At 38.5% G+C, this 13992-nt stretch overlaps 1 protein-coding gene across 2 annotated transcripts in view; it reads left to right on the top strand.

The window, feature by feature from the left end:
- LOC142463092 (uncharacterized) overlaps positions 1–13992 on the top strand; it is a 291163-nt gene that overhangs the window by 152978 nt on the left and 124193 nt on the right. For both annotated transcript variants that reach the window (XR_012787370.1, XM_075565366.1), the window contains exons 34-37: positions 796–930; positions 3106–3225; positions 4295–4387; positions 5774–5991. Coding sequence is in view for 1 of the 2 variants with exons in the window: in XM_075565366.1 (XP_075421481.1) it covers positions 796–930; positions 3106–3225; positions 4295–4387; positions 5774–5991 (566 nt within the window). In the remaining variant the exon portion in view is untranslated. The remainder of the gene's footprint in view (positions 1–795; positions 931–3105; positions 3226–4294; positions 4388–5773; positions 5992–13992) is intronic.

Genomic DNA, 13992 nt, shown 5'->3' with positions numbered 1-13992 from the left:
GAGATAACAGTCCCAAACAGGGAAAGAAAGCGGTGCACAACAGCAATAAGGACAGGGCTCAGCACATCAAAAATAGTTTGAAAACAATTTATTGAGCTGGGTGACATCAAGGATGTTGGCAAAGAGGTAACTGACGCATTTCGCACAACAAGGCGCTTTGTCAAAGAGGGTTTTCTTCTTATTATTGATCATTCTTAATTCATGATCTTGAATTAAGGACAACTTTAATCACTGCTCATGGGGCTTTAACCTACAAGTGGGGAGGAGAACCGGTCAGATCAGCTTTACAGGCATATTCTGTCCTCATTATCCACTTATCCCCACCTGCAGCAGGCTCTCCCCATATCTGAGTGGAACACTGACATAAGTCATATATTCATTACAAGATCATCTCTATACAAGATCAACAAATACCCCTACAAATATTATCTTGCCTTGACTCAATTAACTGTTTCTATATTCCTACAATTTACTCTGTAGCACCGGTCTTTGATGAACTTTGTTCTATGTTTACCTAAGAATAGAGAGACGTGAATATTTTCAAATGTGCCAACACAAGATGTCTTACAGTTCTGGTTTCCTGCAAAATGTTCACGAGTGACCGGTGACAATTTCATGTGAACTGAATTCAGAGGAATGTGAATGTGAACTTTATAAATGTTGCTGGCTATGAAAACGCCAAATCTCGCCTGGCTCGGGAACGTCAGTGAACATTTTTGCATATCTCTACTTAAGAATGATGCTATAATTTGAGTTTAATTTTTCTAACTCAAATAACCTGCTTTCGACTTTCAGGGAAAACATGAGGTAGACGCGACCATTAAACTCAACAAGAAAGATGTATTTGGTCTTGCAGGCAAGTTTCAGAACAAATCTAATAAGAGAGAATTATGGCACGTGTTACGAATGGATGTGACTCACTCTTTCCAGGTAATCACACTTTATATTGATTCATACATCAGTGGTAAGTTATTCATAACATGCTTCTTATGAGTTAGACATGATGGCTTTATTTCCACTGCTTTTGTTTCAATAAAATGATCACGTTATATTGGGACTGCTGATTAATTACTGTAACTTTACGTTGTAGGAAAATACGTTTTAGTATTTAATTTCAGTGTGTGAGCTAAGGTTAGGGATGTTACAAATACATTGATTGTACAGTTTTACTAACCTGTTTCTATAGACTTTCATGTATAAACATCCATGCATTTTTGGGGAAAGTGAATCATACAATCTTACAGTATATATAAAATATACACTGGAGTTGCAATAAAATGACAGATTGGATGCAAGTGGTGATACCTTTTAGCCAACCACAATGAGGTTACATAGTTACATAGTTGCATAGTAGATGAGGTTGAAAAAAGACATACGTCCATCAAGTTCAATCTATGCTAAATTTAGACGACAGATACTTTATCCTATATCTATACTTACTTATCTATCCAGAGGAAGGCAAACAAAAAACCCCAGTGTCATATCATCCGATGATATCTCATAAAGGGGAAAAATTAATTCCTTCCTGACGCCAATAATTGGCAATCGGATTACTCCCTGTATCAACTTCCCATGTATACTTATTTGGTATATCCCTGAATACCTTTCCTTTCTAAAAAAGATGTCCAACCTTTTTTTGAACAAATCTATTGTATCTGCCATCACAGTCTTCATGGGTAATGAATTCCACAATGTAACTGCCCTTACTGTAAAGAACCCCTTCCTTTGTTGCGGGTGAAATCTCCTTTCCTCCAACCTTAAGGGATGGCCCGAGTCCTTTGTACTGCCCGTGGGATGAATAGTTCTTTTGAAAGCGCCTTGTATTGTCCCCGAATATATTTGTATATAGTTATCATATCCCCTCTTAGTGTAACGCGTAGCTAACCACAAACGAGGCGCGACCACGGGGCTGAGGTAGGGATTGATATAGAACGCCGACCACAACCACGAGGGCGCGTCTAGAGTGTAGGATAGTCTTGCATGCCGGGTCGGGGTTATAGAGGACAGCGTAAACGTGGTACTTGCAGGGTCTAGGAGTGGAGAGTAGCGGATCGTTGGGGTACGTAGCCGGGGTCAGGATTGGAGAGTCGTCGTGAGGCCAAAGCCAGGGTCAGCACAGGAGAGAGCAGCGTCATCGTAATCCAAAGGCAGGGTCAGTGCAGGAGAAGGCAGCGTCGTCGTAATCCAAAGCCAGGGTCAGCACAGGAGAGAGCAGCGTCGTCGTAATCCAAAACCAGGATCAGCACAGGAGAGAGCAACGTCGTCGTAATCCAAAGCCAGGGTCAGTGCAGGGGAGAATAGAGTTGTCGTATCCAAAGCCAGGGTCAGCACAGGAGAGAGCAGCATCGTCGTAATCCAAAGCCAGGGTCAGTGCAGGAGAGGGCAGCATCGTCGTAATCCAAAGCCAGGGTCAGTGCAGGAGAGTATCAAAAAATCCAAAATCCAAGGCAGGGTCAGGCAGCAAGGTAAGAGGCAGACAAGGCAGGGTATTGGAAGCAGTGAGATTCAGCGTCACAAAACTGAGGTTATGCTCAGCAAGGAAGGGAAGCTCAGACAGGGTGTAAATAGGACCTCCCTCCAATGGGAGGAAACCAGGAAGTGGAGGAGCCCTCACTGATAGGCTGCTGGATCGTGGATTACAGGAGAACGGATGGATCTGCATCTTAGCTAATCACTTGTCAGTGTGCAGATTGTATTGATGCACACATTGAATGGGGAATATATATATATATATATTTAAAAAAAACGACAGCTTGAACTACAGCTTTAAGGTGTCCTTTGAGAACATTCAACCTTGTGGGTAGGATTTCAAGCTCTGATTCACTGTCCAGGAGGCATCAAAGCCCGATCTCTTTACGGAGCGCGGGTCTCGCTTTGATGACTACCGGACACTGTGATCTTGGTTAGCTCATACTTTCTCTTCATCTTAGCTACCTAGAATTGTAAAATACGATAATTGTTCCTTTACTTTCTGGAGACATCAGATTCCACCCAGGAAGTGGCTGCATCAATACATGGTGTTTTTGAATAGAAATGTGCTATAAAAGGACAAAATAGTAGTTGTGGTAAAGCAATGTATTTAGAAATTATTTTTATTTTTAACAGCTGAGGTTTCCACAAGGCCTGGTGTTTGACGGGGAGATTTTCTCAAAACGAATCAAACAAGATGATTTTGATCATGGTGTGCGTGGAAAAGTTATTATCAACGCAAATGATACTTTGCAGGTCAGGTTCTTCCACGCTGCTGAACATCCTACTGTATGCTTTTATATGAAATCAGCTACAGATACCAAATTAACAGCCAGCATTTCACATTTAATGCAAATACAATATACATTTGCATTTCGCATATGAAGTTTGTTGCGACCACACATGTTATTTTGTGTAATTTTTTTATTTTTATTAAAAACCCTGTACAGAAAATACAAATACCACCTGTGCGCACATTCACATCTCAGACAGGTCTGCAACCCTGCTTTTCACAATTATCTCTTAGAATACAGTGCTTCCACTGCAGCCAGGGATTCTGGGTAATGATGGCATTACCCAGAATCCCTTGCTGCAGTGAAAGCACTGTATGCTAAAAGCGATAATTGTGAAAAACAGGGTTGCAGACCTGTCTGAGACAAGTATACCTGCTTACAGGTGGTATTTTTATTTTCTGTAAGTTTGATGTGCATATTTTGAAAGATAGTCTCTAGAAATATATATATATATATATACGCGCACAGGCACACACATACGTGCATGTTTATTACTTCATTTTAAAACCTATTGTTGTTATTATGTTATTATTGATCTACACTATGATTCCTACCTTTTTTTTATAGGCTTTTGCACTTTGGATACCTCTGCTTGCATGTTTCATCTTTAGAGGTGATAAAACATGAGTGGCATTTTTTTTTAATATAAGGAAAGTAAGACGGTTTTAACAGATGGTTAAACAAATGTAAATCTGACCACAACTGACAGAATGTCAGTCTAATCCACGTTATAAACATTTGCATCCACCCATTTTCTGTCCTGGTCCCCCAGTTCTATAAACTCTATTTGATAGAAATAATTTGAGCACTTGTGTTTGCCTACAGTACCGTACTACTAGGGTACCACTGACCTTCAAGATGTGGTCATCCTCTTTAATGCTATTTATAGAGTAATGAGAGATCAGAAGATTGCGTTATATCAGCGATTCAAAGCTAATCATTTCTTCATAGATGATCCAATAAATGAGTGTGACCCAAAATGACGCTACTAATTGCTAAGAAATGAACATGCTATGTTTTTCTCCTTATAGCTACATGTTCAGTTAAATGGATCACTCCACGACATCGGATTGTATTCCCAGTTTACACATCCTTATCAGTGGAACATCCCACAAGATGTTACGGTGCAGTACTTTCCAAACTAATTATGTTATTAAGCTATTCCTTTTTTATTATATAACGTCCAAGTTACTAACATTTACTTATTTTACAATGGTATTACCCAATATATATTTTTTTTTGGGGGGGGGGGGAACGGAGTGGGAGTTGACTTTAGTAGCTTAAGTGGCAAGTTGGGAAGAATTCATCAAAATGAAATACTGAATACATTTTGAACTTGCAGAGAAATGGCATAGAAACATGGCAAAGCAGAAACATGTGCAGTTTATATTCCAGGATTGGCCTGGACTGAAGGTTTCTGTTTAAGAGAATATTCACCAGTCATTTATTTACAGTCATTTATTTGCCGGGCACATACATTTGGAGAAGTAGTACAGTGGTAATGTCACTGCCTTTATAGTGGGTGGACCTGGGTTTGAATCCTAGTGTCAGCTCCTTGTGATCTTGAGCAAATCACTCCCTGTCGTCCAAACATTCGATTATAAGATCTACTTGTGCTCCATTAGAAGAAACAAATTATTAATATTAAATTACTCTGCGTTCTCACACATTTTTTGTACCAATACTTTCATAGAGATGTAGCCAGCCTTCGTGTTCTCGGTGCTGGGGAACCTGCAGCTTCGTCCAGCAGTGAGAAGTGAGAAATTATCCGCAATACTGACCCAACCACCATGCAGGCAGCCGCGGCTTTTACTGTCCCTGGACCTGCTGCGTTTTACTTTTTTCCCCTGCGGCTCTGAGTCCCCACGGATGAGTCATTACATTTCCTTGAACATTCTTGGGCTTTTTTTGTCCGGAATCTTGTCTTGCGGATTTGGGTCATTAGGAACTGACATGTCTCTGATATATCCCATGTTAGATACAACATCACGAACAAGAAACCTTATGTGCATGAGTCACACACCGTTAAACAATTTCTCGGCCACAATATGCCTACTGCCTAGTCCTTTATGCCCAAGTATGTGGGAAACACGTGCATAGAAACACAGGACTAAAGCATGCTTACTTAACCCCTTCCGTGCCAGTGGGTCCTTAGTCACAGACCCTCCAGCACTAGAGATCCTCTCCTGAGCGCTCACATGATTGCCTTCTGCTGCTGGCGTTAATGAAAAGGGATGCCATTGGGTCCCCCGCTTGTGTTTAGTTCACAGTCAGCGCTGATCGCGAATGCCCCTAGAAAACAAGCAAAACCCCATGATGTACACAGTACGTCACCTGCGCCCGCAGGGTGCCATCCTTCATGACATACGCTGTTCGTGTAACTGAAGGGGATAATGGACTTGATTCAAATAAACCATAAATTAACCACTATTTCATTCATATAGTAGTGTATCTAGCTTAATTCTGCTAATAACCTTTTTCCCCCTCATTATAAATTCTATATACTGTAGGTCCGTGCTACTGCAAGAAAATATGGTGCAAGTAATGTAAACGGGACGTTCTCCCTTCATTTGCGTGGTAAAGAAGTGGTGTTAATTGAAGTTGATCTAAGTAACGAAAACAGGAAGAACGTCAGAATCATTGGACTTAGTGCATCTATAAACCAAGCAGTGATTGCTAAGCCAGAGTCTGCGCACTTCAGAGTAACCGGAAAAGTATTCCCTTCAAGGTAATGTTAATTTTCACCGTTAAGAGCGTATTTAGCACCAAGTATGAGAACAAAGGAATTTATTTATATGTATACAGGCATACCCCGGTTTAAGGACATTCACTTTAAGTACACTCGCGAGTAAGGACATGTCGCCCAATAGGCAAACGGCAGCTCGCGCATGCGCCTGTCAGCACGTCCTGAACAGCAATACCGGCTCCCTATCTGTACCGAAGCTGTGCGCAAGCGGGGAGACTATAGAGACTGCTACACATGCGTTATTTACATCAGTTATGCACATATATGATGATTGCCGTACAGTACATGCATCGATAAGTGGGAAAAAGGGAGTGCTTCACTTTAAGTACATTTTCGCTTTACATACATGCTCCGGTCCCATTGTGTACGTTAATGCGGGGTATGCCTGTAATATCATCTAATTTGCTACTTTGAGTTATGCCTACATTTAAATAGACATATATCAGTGCTTTCTAATTGTATGTATGCTGAAAGGTAACAATGTTTTGGAAAATAGAATATTAGATTGTACCGGTGAAATGATATTGTAGAAACGTACCGGTGTAAAACACAGTGAGCTGGATTCATCAAGGCAAAGAACAAGTTGATATTTGTCCTGCGTTTGGCTGTGTTAAATGCAAGAAGCTTCTACATTTGCTATTTTGCAATTTTACAATCTGCCTAACCTCCTACCTTTAAACCAAATAGTGACACATGGTTTAAACTATCATTTAGTCATGTGGATCACTGACGCCAGGGAATCAAACTAGGTGGTACATGTTTGGTATATGACGGGAGACGTATCAACGTAAAGACGTTTACGCCACTCCAGACCTGGTAGATTTTGTCGACGCAAATACAAGATAAAAAAGTGCAGCCCTTAGATGCCGAGTTTGATACATCACATTATAATCTGTGCGTCATATAACTCCTCCCTAACTCCAGCTATTGACACAACCTAAATCCTGATGCAGACGGCACAAAGCTTGTGTGCAAAGAAACGCACAATAAAAATTACATAGTTTGCAACAATTTTGCTCCAAATTTGCATTGATAATCTTTGAACCGAAACGATATATATTCAAAAATGCCACTCTCAACATTAATGTAACATAAACTATGTCTTCATACATCGCCAATATTTTAAGTATTTTAAAAGAACGCAGATTAAAACTAATTGTAACTATTTGTACTCGATTCTTCAGCAATCCCAAAGATTACATTGTTTTACAGGAATAGCATTCAATGAACCCATATAAAAATCATTCACAGATATCGTTAAATAAAATATGTATGCAAAATATATTCTTTCTTCAAGCGTGTTCAACATATTGTCTTATACCACCCATATTCAATAAAGGGTGGTATGCTTTAGTGAATGGGAATTATCAAGTGCTCAAGCATAGCACCGTTGAGTTAATATGGGCTCCAATAGGCATTTTTGAATCGTGATACATTATTAACTCAGTTTCTCTCTTGGATATGTTGATGTGGTTTTGGTTGAATTAATTTTTGATTAAGTCTGTCAAACATTTGTAAATATGGCCGTTCTTCCTAGATATATCTTACATTATAAATATGTCCGTTCTTCCTAGGTATATCTTACATGGTAAATATGTCCGTTCTTCCTAGGTATATCTTACATGGTAAATATGTCCGTTCTTCCTAGGTATATCTTACATGGTAAATATGTCCGTTCTTCCTAGGTATATCTTACATGGTAAATATGTCCGTTCTTCCTAGGTATAACTTACATGGTAAATATGGCCGTTCTTCCTAGGTATATCTTACATGGTAAATATGTCTGTTCTTCCTAGGTATATCTTACATGGTAAATATGGCCGTTCTTCCTAGGTATATCTTACATGGTAAATATGGCTGTTCTTCCTAGGTATATCTTACATGGTAAATATGGCCGTTCTTCCTAGCTATATCTTACATGGTAAATATGTCCGTTCTTCCTAGGTATATCTTACATGGTAAATATGTCCGTTCTTCCTAGGTATATCTTACATGGTAAATATGGCCGTTCTTCCTAGGTATATCTTACATGGTAAATATGGCCGTTCTTCCTAGGTATATCTTACATGGTAAATATGGCCGTGCTTCCTAGGTATATCTTACATGGTAAATATGTCCGTTCTTCCTAGGTATAACTTACATGGTAAATATGTCCGTTCTTCCTAGGTATATCTTACATGGTAAATATGTCCGTTCTTCCTAGGTATATCTTACATGGTAAATATGGCCGTTCTTCCTAGGTATATCTTACATGGTAAATATGGCCGTTCTTCCTAGATATATCTTACATGGTAAATATGTCCGTTCTTCCTAGGTATATCTTACATGGTAAATATGTCCGTTCTTCCTAGGTATATCTTACATGGTAAATATGTCCGTTCTTCCTAGGTATATCTTACATGGTAAATATGGCCGTTCTTCCTAGGTATATCTTACATGGTAAATATGGCCGTTCTTCCTAGGTATATCTTACATGGTAAATATGTCCGTTCTTCCTAGGTATATCTTACATGGTAAATATGTCCGTTCTTCCTAGGTATATCTTACATGGTAAATATGGCCGTTCTTCCTAGGTATATCTTACATGGTAAATATGTCCGTTCTTCCTAGGTATATCTTACATGGTAAATATGGCCGTTCTTCCTAGGTATATCTTACATGGTAAATATGGCCGTTCTTCCTAGGTATATCTTACATGGTAAATATGGCCGTTCTTCCTAGGTATATCTTACATGGTAAATATGGCCGTTCTTCCTAGGTATATCTTACATGGTAAATATGGCCGTTCTTCCTAGGTATATCTTACATGGTAAATATGGCCGTTCTTCCTAGGTATATCTTACATGGTAAATATGGCCGTTCTTCCTAGGTATATCTTACATGGTAAATATGGCCGTTCTTCCTAGGTATATCTTACAAGGTAAATATGGCCGTTCTTCCTAGGTATATCTTACAAGGTAAATATGGCCGTTCTTCCTAGGTATATCTTACATGGTAAATATGTCCGTCCTTCCTAGGTATATCTTACATGGTAAATATGTCCGTCCTTCCTAGGTATATCTTACATGGTAAATATGGCCGTTCTTCCTAGGTATATCTTACATGGTAAATATGGCCGTTCTTCCTAGGTATATCTTACATGGTAAATATGGCCGTTCTTCCTAGGTATATCTTACATGGTAAATATGGCCGTTCTTCCTAGGTATATCTTACATGGTAAATATGTCCGTTCTTCCTAGCTATATCTTACATGCTAAATATGGCCGTTCTTCCTAGCTATATCTTACATGGTAAATATGGCCGTTCTTCCTAGGTAAATCTTACATGGTAAATATGGCCGTTCTTCCTAGGTATATCTTACATGGTAAATATGGCCGTTCTTCCTAGGTATATCTTACATGGTAAATATGTCCTTTCTTCCTAGGTATATCTTACATGGTAAATTTGTCCGTTCTTCCTAGGTATATCTTACATGGTAAATATGTCCGTTCTTCCTAGGTATATCTTACATGGTAAATATGTCCTTTCTTCCTAGGTATATCTTACATGGTAAATATGGCCGTTCTTCCTAGGTATATCTTACATGGTAAATATGTCCGTTCTTCCTAGGTATATATTACATGGTAAATATGTCCGTTCTTCCTAGGTATATCTTACATGGTAAATATGGCCGTTCTTCCTAGGTATATCTTACATGGTAAATATGGCCGTTCTTCCTAGGTATATCTTACATGGTAAATATGTCCGTTCTTCCTAGGTATATCTTACATGGTAAATATGTCCGTTCTTCCTAGGTATATCTTACATGGTAAATATGTCCGTTCTTCCTAGGTATATGTTACATGGTAAATATGGCCGTTCTTCCTAGGTATATCTTACATGGTAAATATGGCCGTTCTTCCTAGGTATATCTTACATGGTAAATATGGCCGTTCTTCCTAGGTATATCTTACATGGTAAATATGGCCGTTCTTCCTAGATATATCTTACATGGTAAATATGTCCGTTCTTCCTAGGTATATCTTACATGGTAAATATGTCCGTTCTTCCTAGGTATATCTTACATGGTAAATATGGCCGTTCTTCCTAGGTATATCTTACATGGTAAATATGGCCGTTCTTCCTAGGTATATCTTACATGGTAAATATGGCCGTTCTTCCTAGGTATATCTTACATGGTAAATATGTCCGTTCTTCCTAGGTATATCTTACATGGTAAATATGGCCGTTCTTCCTAGGTATATCTTACATGGTAAATATGGCCGTTCTTCCTAGGTATATCTTACATGGTAAATATGGCCGTTCTTCCTAGGTATATCTTACATGGTAAATATGGCCGTTCTTCCTAGGTATATCTTACATGGTAAATATGTCCTTTCTTCCTAGGTATATCTTACATGGTAAATATGGCCGTTCTTCCTAGCTATATCTTACATGGTAAATGTGGCCGTTCTTCCTAGGTATATCTTACATGGTAAATATGGCCGTTCTTCCTAGGTATATCTTACATGGTAAATATGGCCGTTCTTCCTAGGTATATCTTACATGGTAAATATGTCCGTTCTTCCTAGGTATATGTTACATGGTAAATATGGCCGTTCTTCCTAGGTATATCTTACATGGTAAATATGGCCGTTCTTCCTAGGTATATCTTACATGGTAAATATGGCCGTTCTTCCTAGGTATATCTTACATGGTAAATATGGCCGTTCTTCCTAGATATATCTTACATGGTAAATATGTCCGTTCTTCCTAGGTATATCTTACATGGTAAATATGTCCGTTCTTCCTAGGTATATCTTACATGGTAAATATGGCCGTTCTTCCTAGGTATATCTTACATGGTAAATATGGCCGTTCTTCCTAGGTATATCTTACATGGTAAATATGGCCGTTCTTCCTAGGTATATCTTACATGGTAAATATGTCCGTTCTTCCTAGGTATATCTTACATGGTAAATATGGCCGTTCTTCCTAGGTATATCTTACATGGTAAATATGGCCGTTCTTCCTAGGTATATCTTACATGGTAAATATGGCCGTTCTTCCTAGGTATATCTTACATGGTAAATATGGCCGTTCTTCCTAGGTATATCTTACATGGTAAATATGTCCTTTCTTCCTAGGTATATCTTACATGGTAAATATGGCCGTTCTTCCTAGCTATATCTTACATGGTAAATGTGGCCGTTCTTCCTAGGTATATCTTACATGGTAAATATGGCCGTTCTTCCTAGGTATATCTTACATGGTAAATATGGCCGTTCTTCCTAGGTATATCTTACATGGTAAATATGGCAGTTCTTCCTAGGTATATCTTACATGGTAAATATGGCCGTTCTTCCTAGGTATATCTTACATGGTAAATATGGCCGTTCTTCCTAGGTATTTCTTACATGGTAAATATGTCCGTTCTTCCTAGCTATATCTTACATGGTAAATATGTCCGTTCTTCCTAGGTATATCTTACATGGTAAATATGTCCGTTCTTCCTAGCTATATCTTACATGGTAATTATGTCCGTTCTTCCTAGCTATATCTTACATGGTAAATATGGCCGTTCTTCCTAGGTATATCTTACATGGTAAATATGGCCATTCTTCCTAGATATATCTTACATGGTAAATATGGCCGTTCTTCCTAGGTATAGCTTACATGGTAAATATGGCCGTTCTTCCTAGGTATATCTTACATGGTAAATATGTCCTTTCTTCCTAGGTATATCTTACATGGTAAATATGGCCGTTCTTCCTAGGTATATCTTACATGGTATATATGTCCATTCTTCCTAGGTATATCTTACATGGTAAATATGTCCGTTCTTCCTAGGTATATCTTACATGGTAAATATGGCCGTTCTTCCTATGTATATCTTACATGGTAAATATGGCCGTTCTTCCTAGGTATATCTTACATGGTAAATATGGCCGTTCTTCCTAGGTATATCTTACATGGTAAATATGGCCGTTCTTACTAGGTATATCTTACATGGTAAATATGGCCGCTCTTCCTAGGTATATCTTACATGGTAAATATGGCCGCTCTTCCTAGGTATACAGTATCTTACATGGTAAATATGGCCGTTCTTCCTAAGTATATCTTACATTGTAAATATGGCCGTTCTTCCTAGGTATATCTTACATGGTAAATATGGCCGTTCTTCCTAGGTATATCTTACATGGTTAATATGTCCGTTCTTCCTAGGTATATCTTACATGGTTAATATGTCCGTTCTTCCTAGGTATATCTTACATGGTAAATATGGCCGTTCTTCCTAGGTATATCTTACATTGTAAATATGGCCGTTCTTCCTAGGTATATCTTACATGGTAAATATGTCCGTTCTTCCTAGGTATATCTTACATGGTAAATATGGCCGTTCTTCCTAGGTATATCTTACATGGTAAATATGTCCGTTCTTCCTAGGTATATCTTACATGGTAAATATGGCCATTCTTCCTAGGTATATCTTACATGGTAAATATGGCCGTTCTTCCTAGGTATATCTTACATGGTAAATATGGCCGTTCTTCCTAGGTATATCTTACATGGTAAATATGGCCGTTCTTCCTAGGTATATCTTACATGGTAAATATGGCCGTTCTTCCTAGGTATATCTTACATGGTAAATATGTCCGTTCTTCCTAGGTATATCTTACATGGTAAATATGTCCGTTCTTCCTAGGTATATCTTACATGGTAAATATGTCTGTTCTTCCTAGGTATATCTTACATGGTAAATATGGCCGTTCTTCCTAGGTATATCTTACATGGTAAATATGTCCGTTCTTCCTAGGTATATCTTACATGGTAAATATGGCCGTTCTTCCTAGGTATATCTTACATGGTAAATATGGCCGTTCTTCCTAGGTATATCTTACATGGTAAATATGGCCGTTCTTCCTAGGTATATCTTACATGGTAAATATGGCCGTTCTTCCTAGGTATATCTTACATGGTAAATATGGCCGTTCTTCCTAGGTATATCTTACATGGTAAATATAGCCGTTCTTACTAGGTATATCTTACATGGTAAATATGGCCGCTCTTCCTAGGTATATCTTACATGGTAAATATGGCCGCTCTTCCTAGGTATACAGTATCTTACATGGTAAATATGGCCGTTCTTCCTAAGTATATCTTACATTGTAAATATGGCCGTTCTTCCTAGGTATATCTTACATGGTAAATATGGCCGTTCTTCCTAGGTATATCTTACATGGTTAATATGTCCGTTCTTCCTAGGTATATCTTACATGGTTAATATGTCCGTTCTTCCTAGGTATATCTTACATGGTAAATATGTCCGTTCTTCCTAGGTATATCTTACATGGTAAATATGTCCGTTCTTCCTAGGTATATCTTAGATGGTAAATATGTCCGTTCTTCCTAGGTATATCTTACATGGTAAATATGGCCGTTCTTCCTAGGTATATCTTACATTGTAAATATGGCCGTTCTTCCTAGGTATATCTTACATGGTAAATATGACCGTTCTTCCTAGGTATATCTTACATGGTAAATATGGCCGTTCTTCCTAGGTATATCTTACATGGTAAATATGGCCGTTCTTCCTAGCTATATCTTACATGGTAAATGTGGCCGTTCTTCCTAGGTATATCTTACATGGTAAATTTGGCCGTTCTTCCTAGGTATATCTTACATGGTAAATATGGCCGTTCTTCCTAGGTATATCTTACATGGTAAATATGGCAGTTCTTCCTAGGTATATCTTACATGGTAAATATGGCCGTTCTTCCTAGGTATATCTTACATGGTAAATATGGCCGTTCTTCCTAGCTATATCTTACATGGTAAATATGTCCGTTCTTCCTAGGTATATCTTACATGGTAAATATGTCCGTTCTTCCTAGCTATATCTTACATGGTAAATATGGCCGTTCTTCCTAGCTATATCTTACATGGTAAATATGGCCGTTCTTCCTAGGTTTATCTTACATGGTAAATATGGCCGTTCTTCCT

The sequence above is a fragment of the Ascaphus truei genome, chromosome 11 (assembly GCF_040206685.1).
Source record: "Ascaphus truei isolate aAscTru1 chromosome 11, aAscTru1.hap1, whole genome shotgun sequence".
Classification (NCBI taxonomy): Eukaryota; Metazoa; Chordata; class Amphibia; order Anura; family Ascaphidae; genus Ascaphus; species Ascaphus truei.
This window is presented reverse-complemented; position numbering and strand designations above follow the sequence as displayed.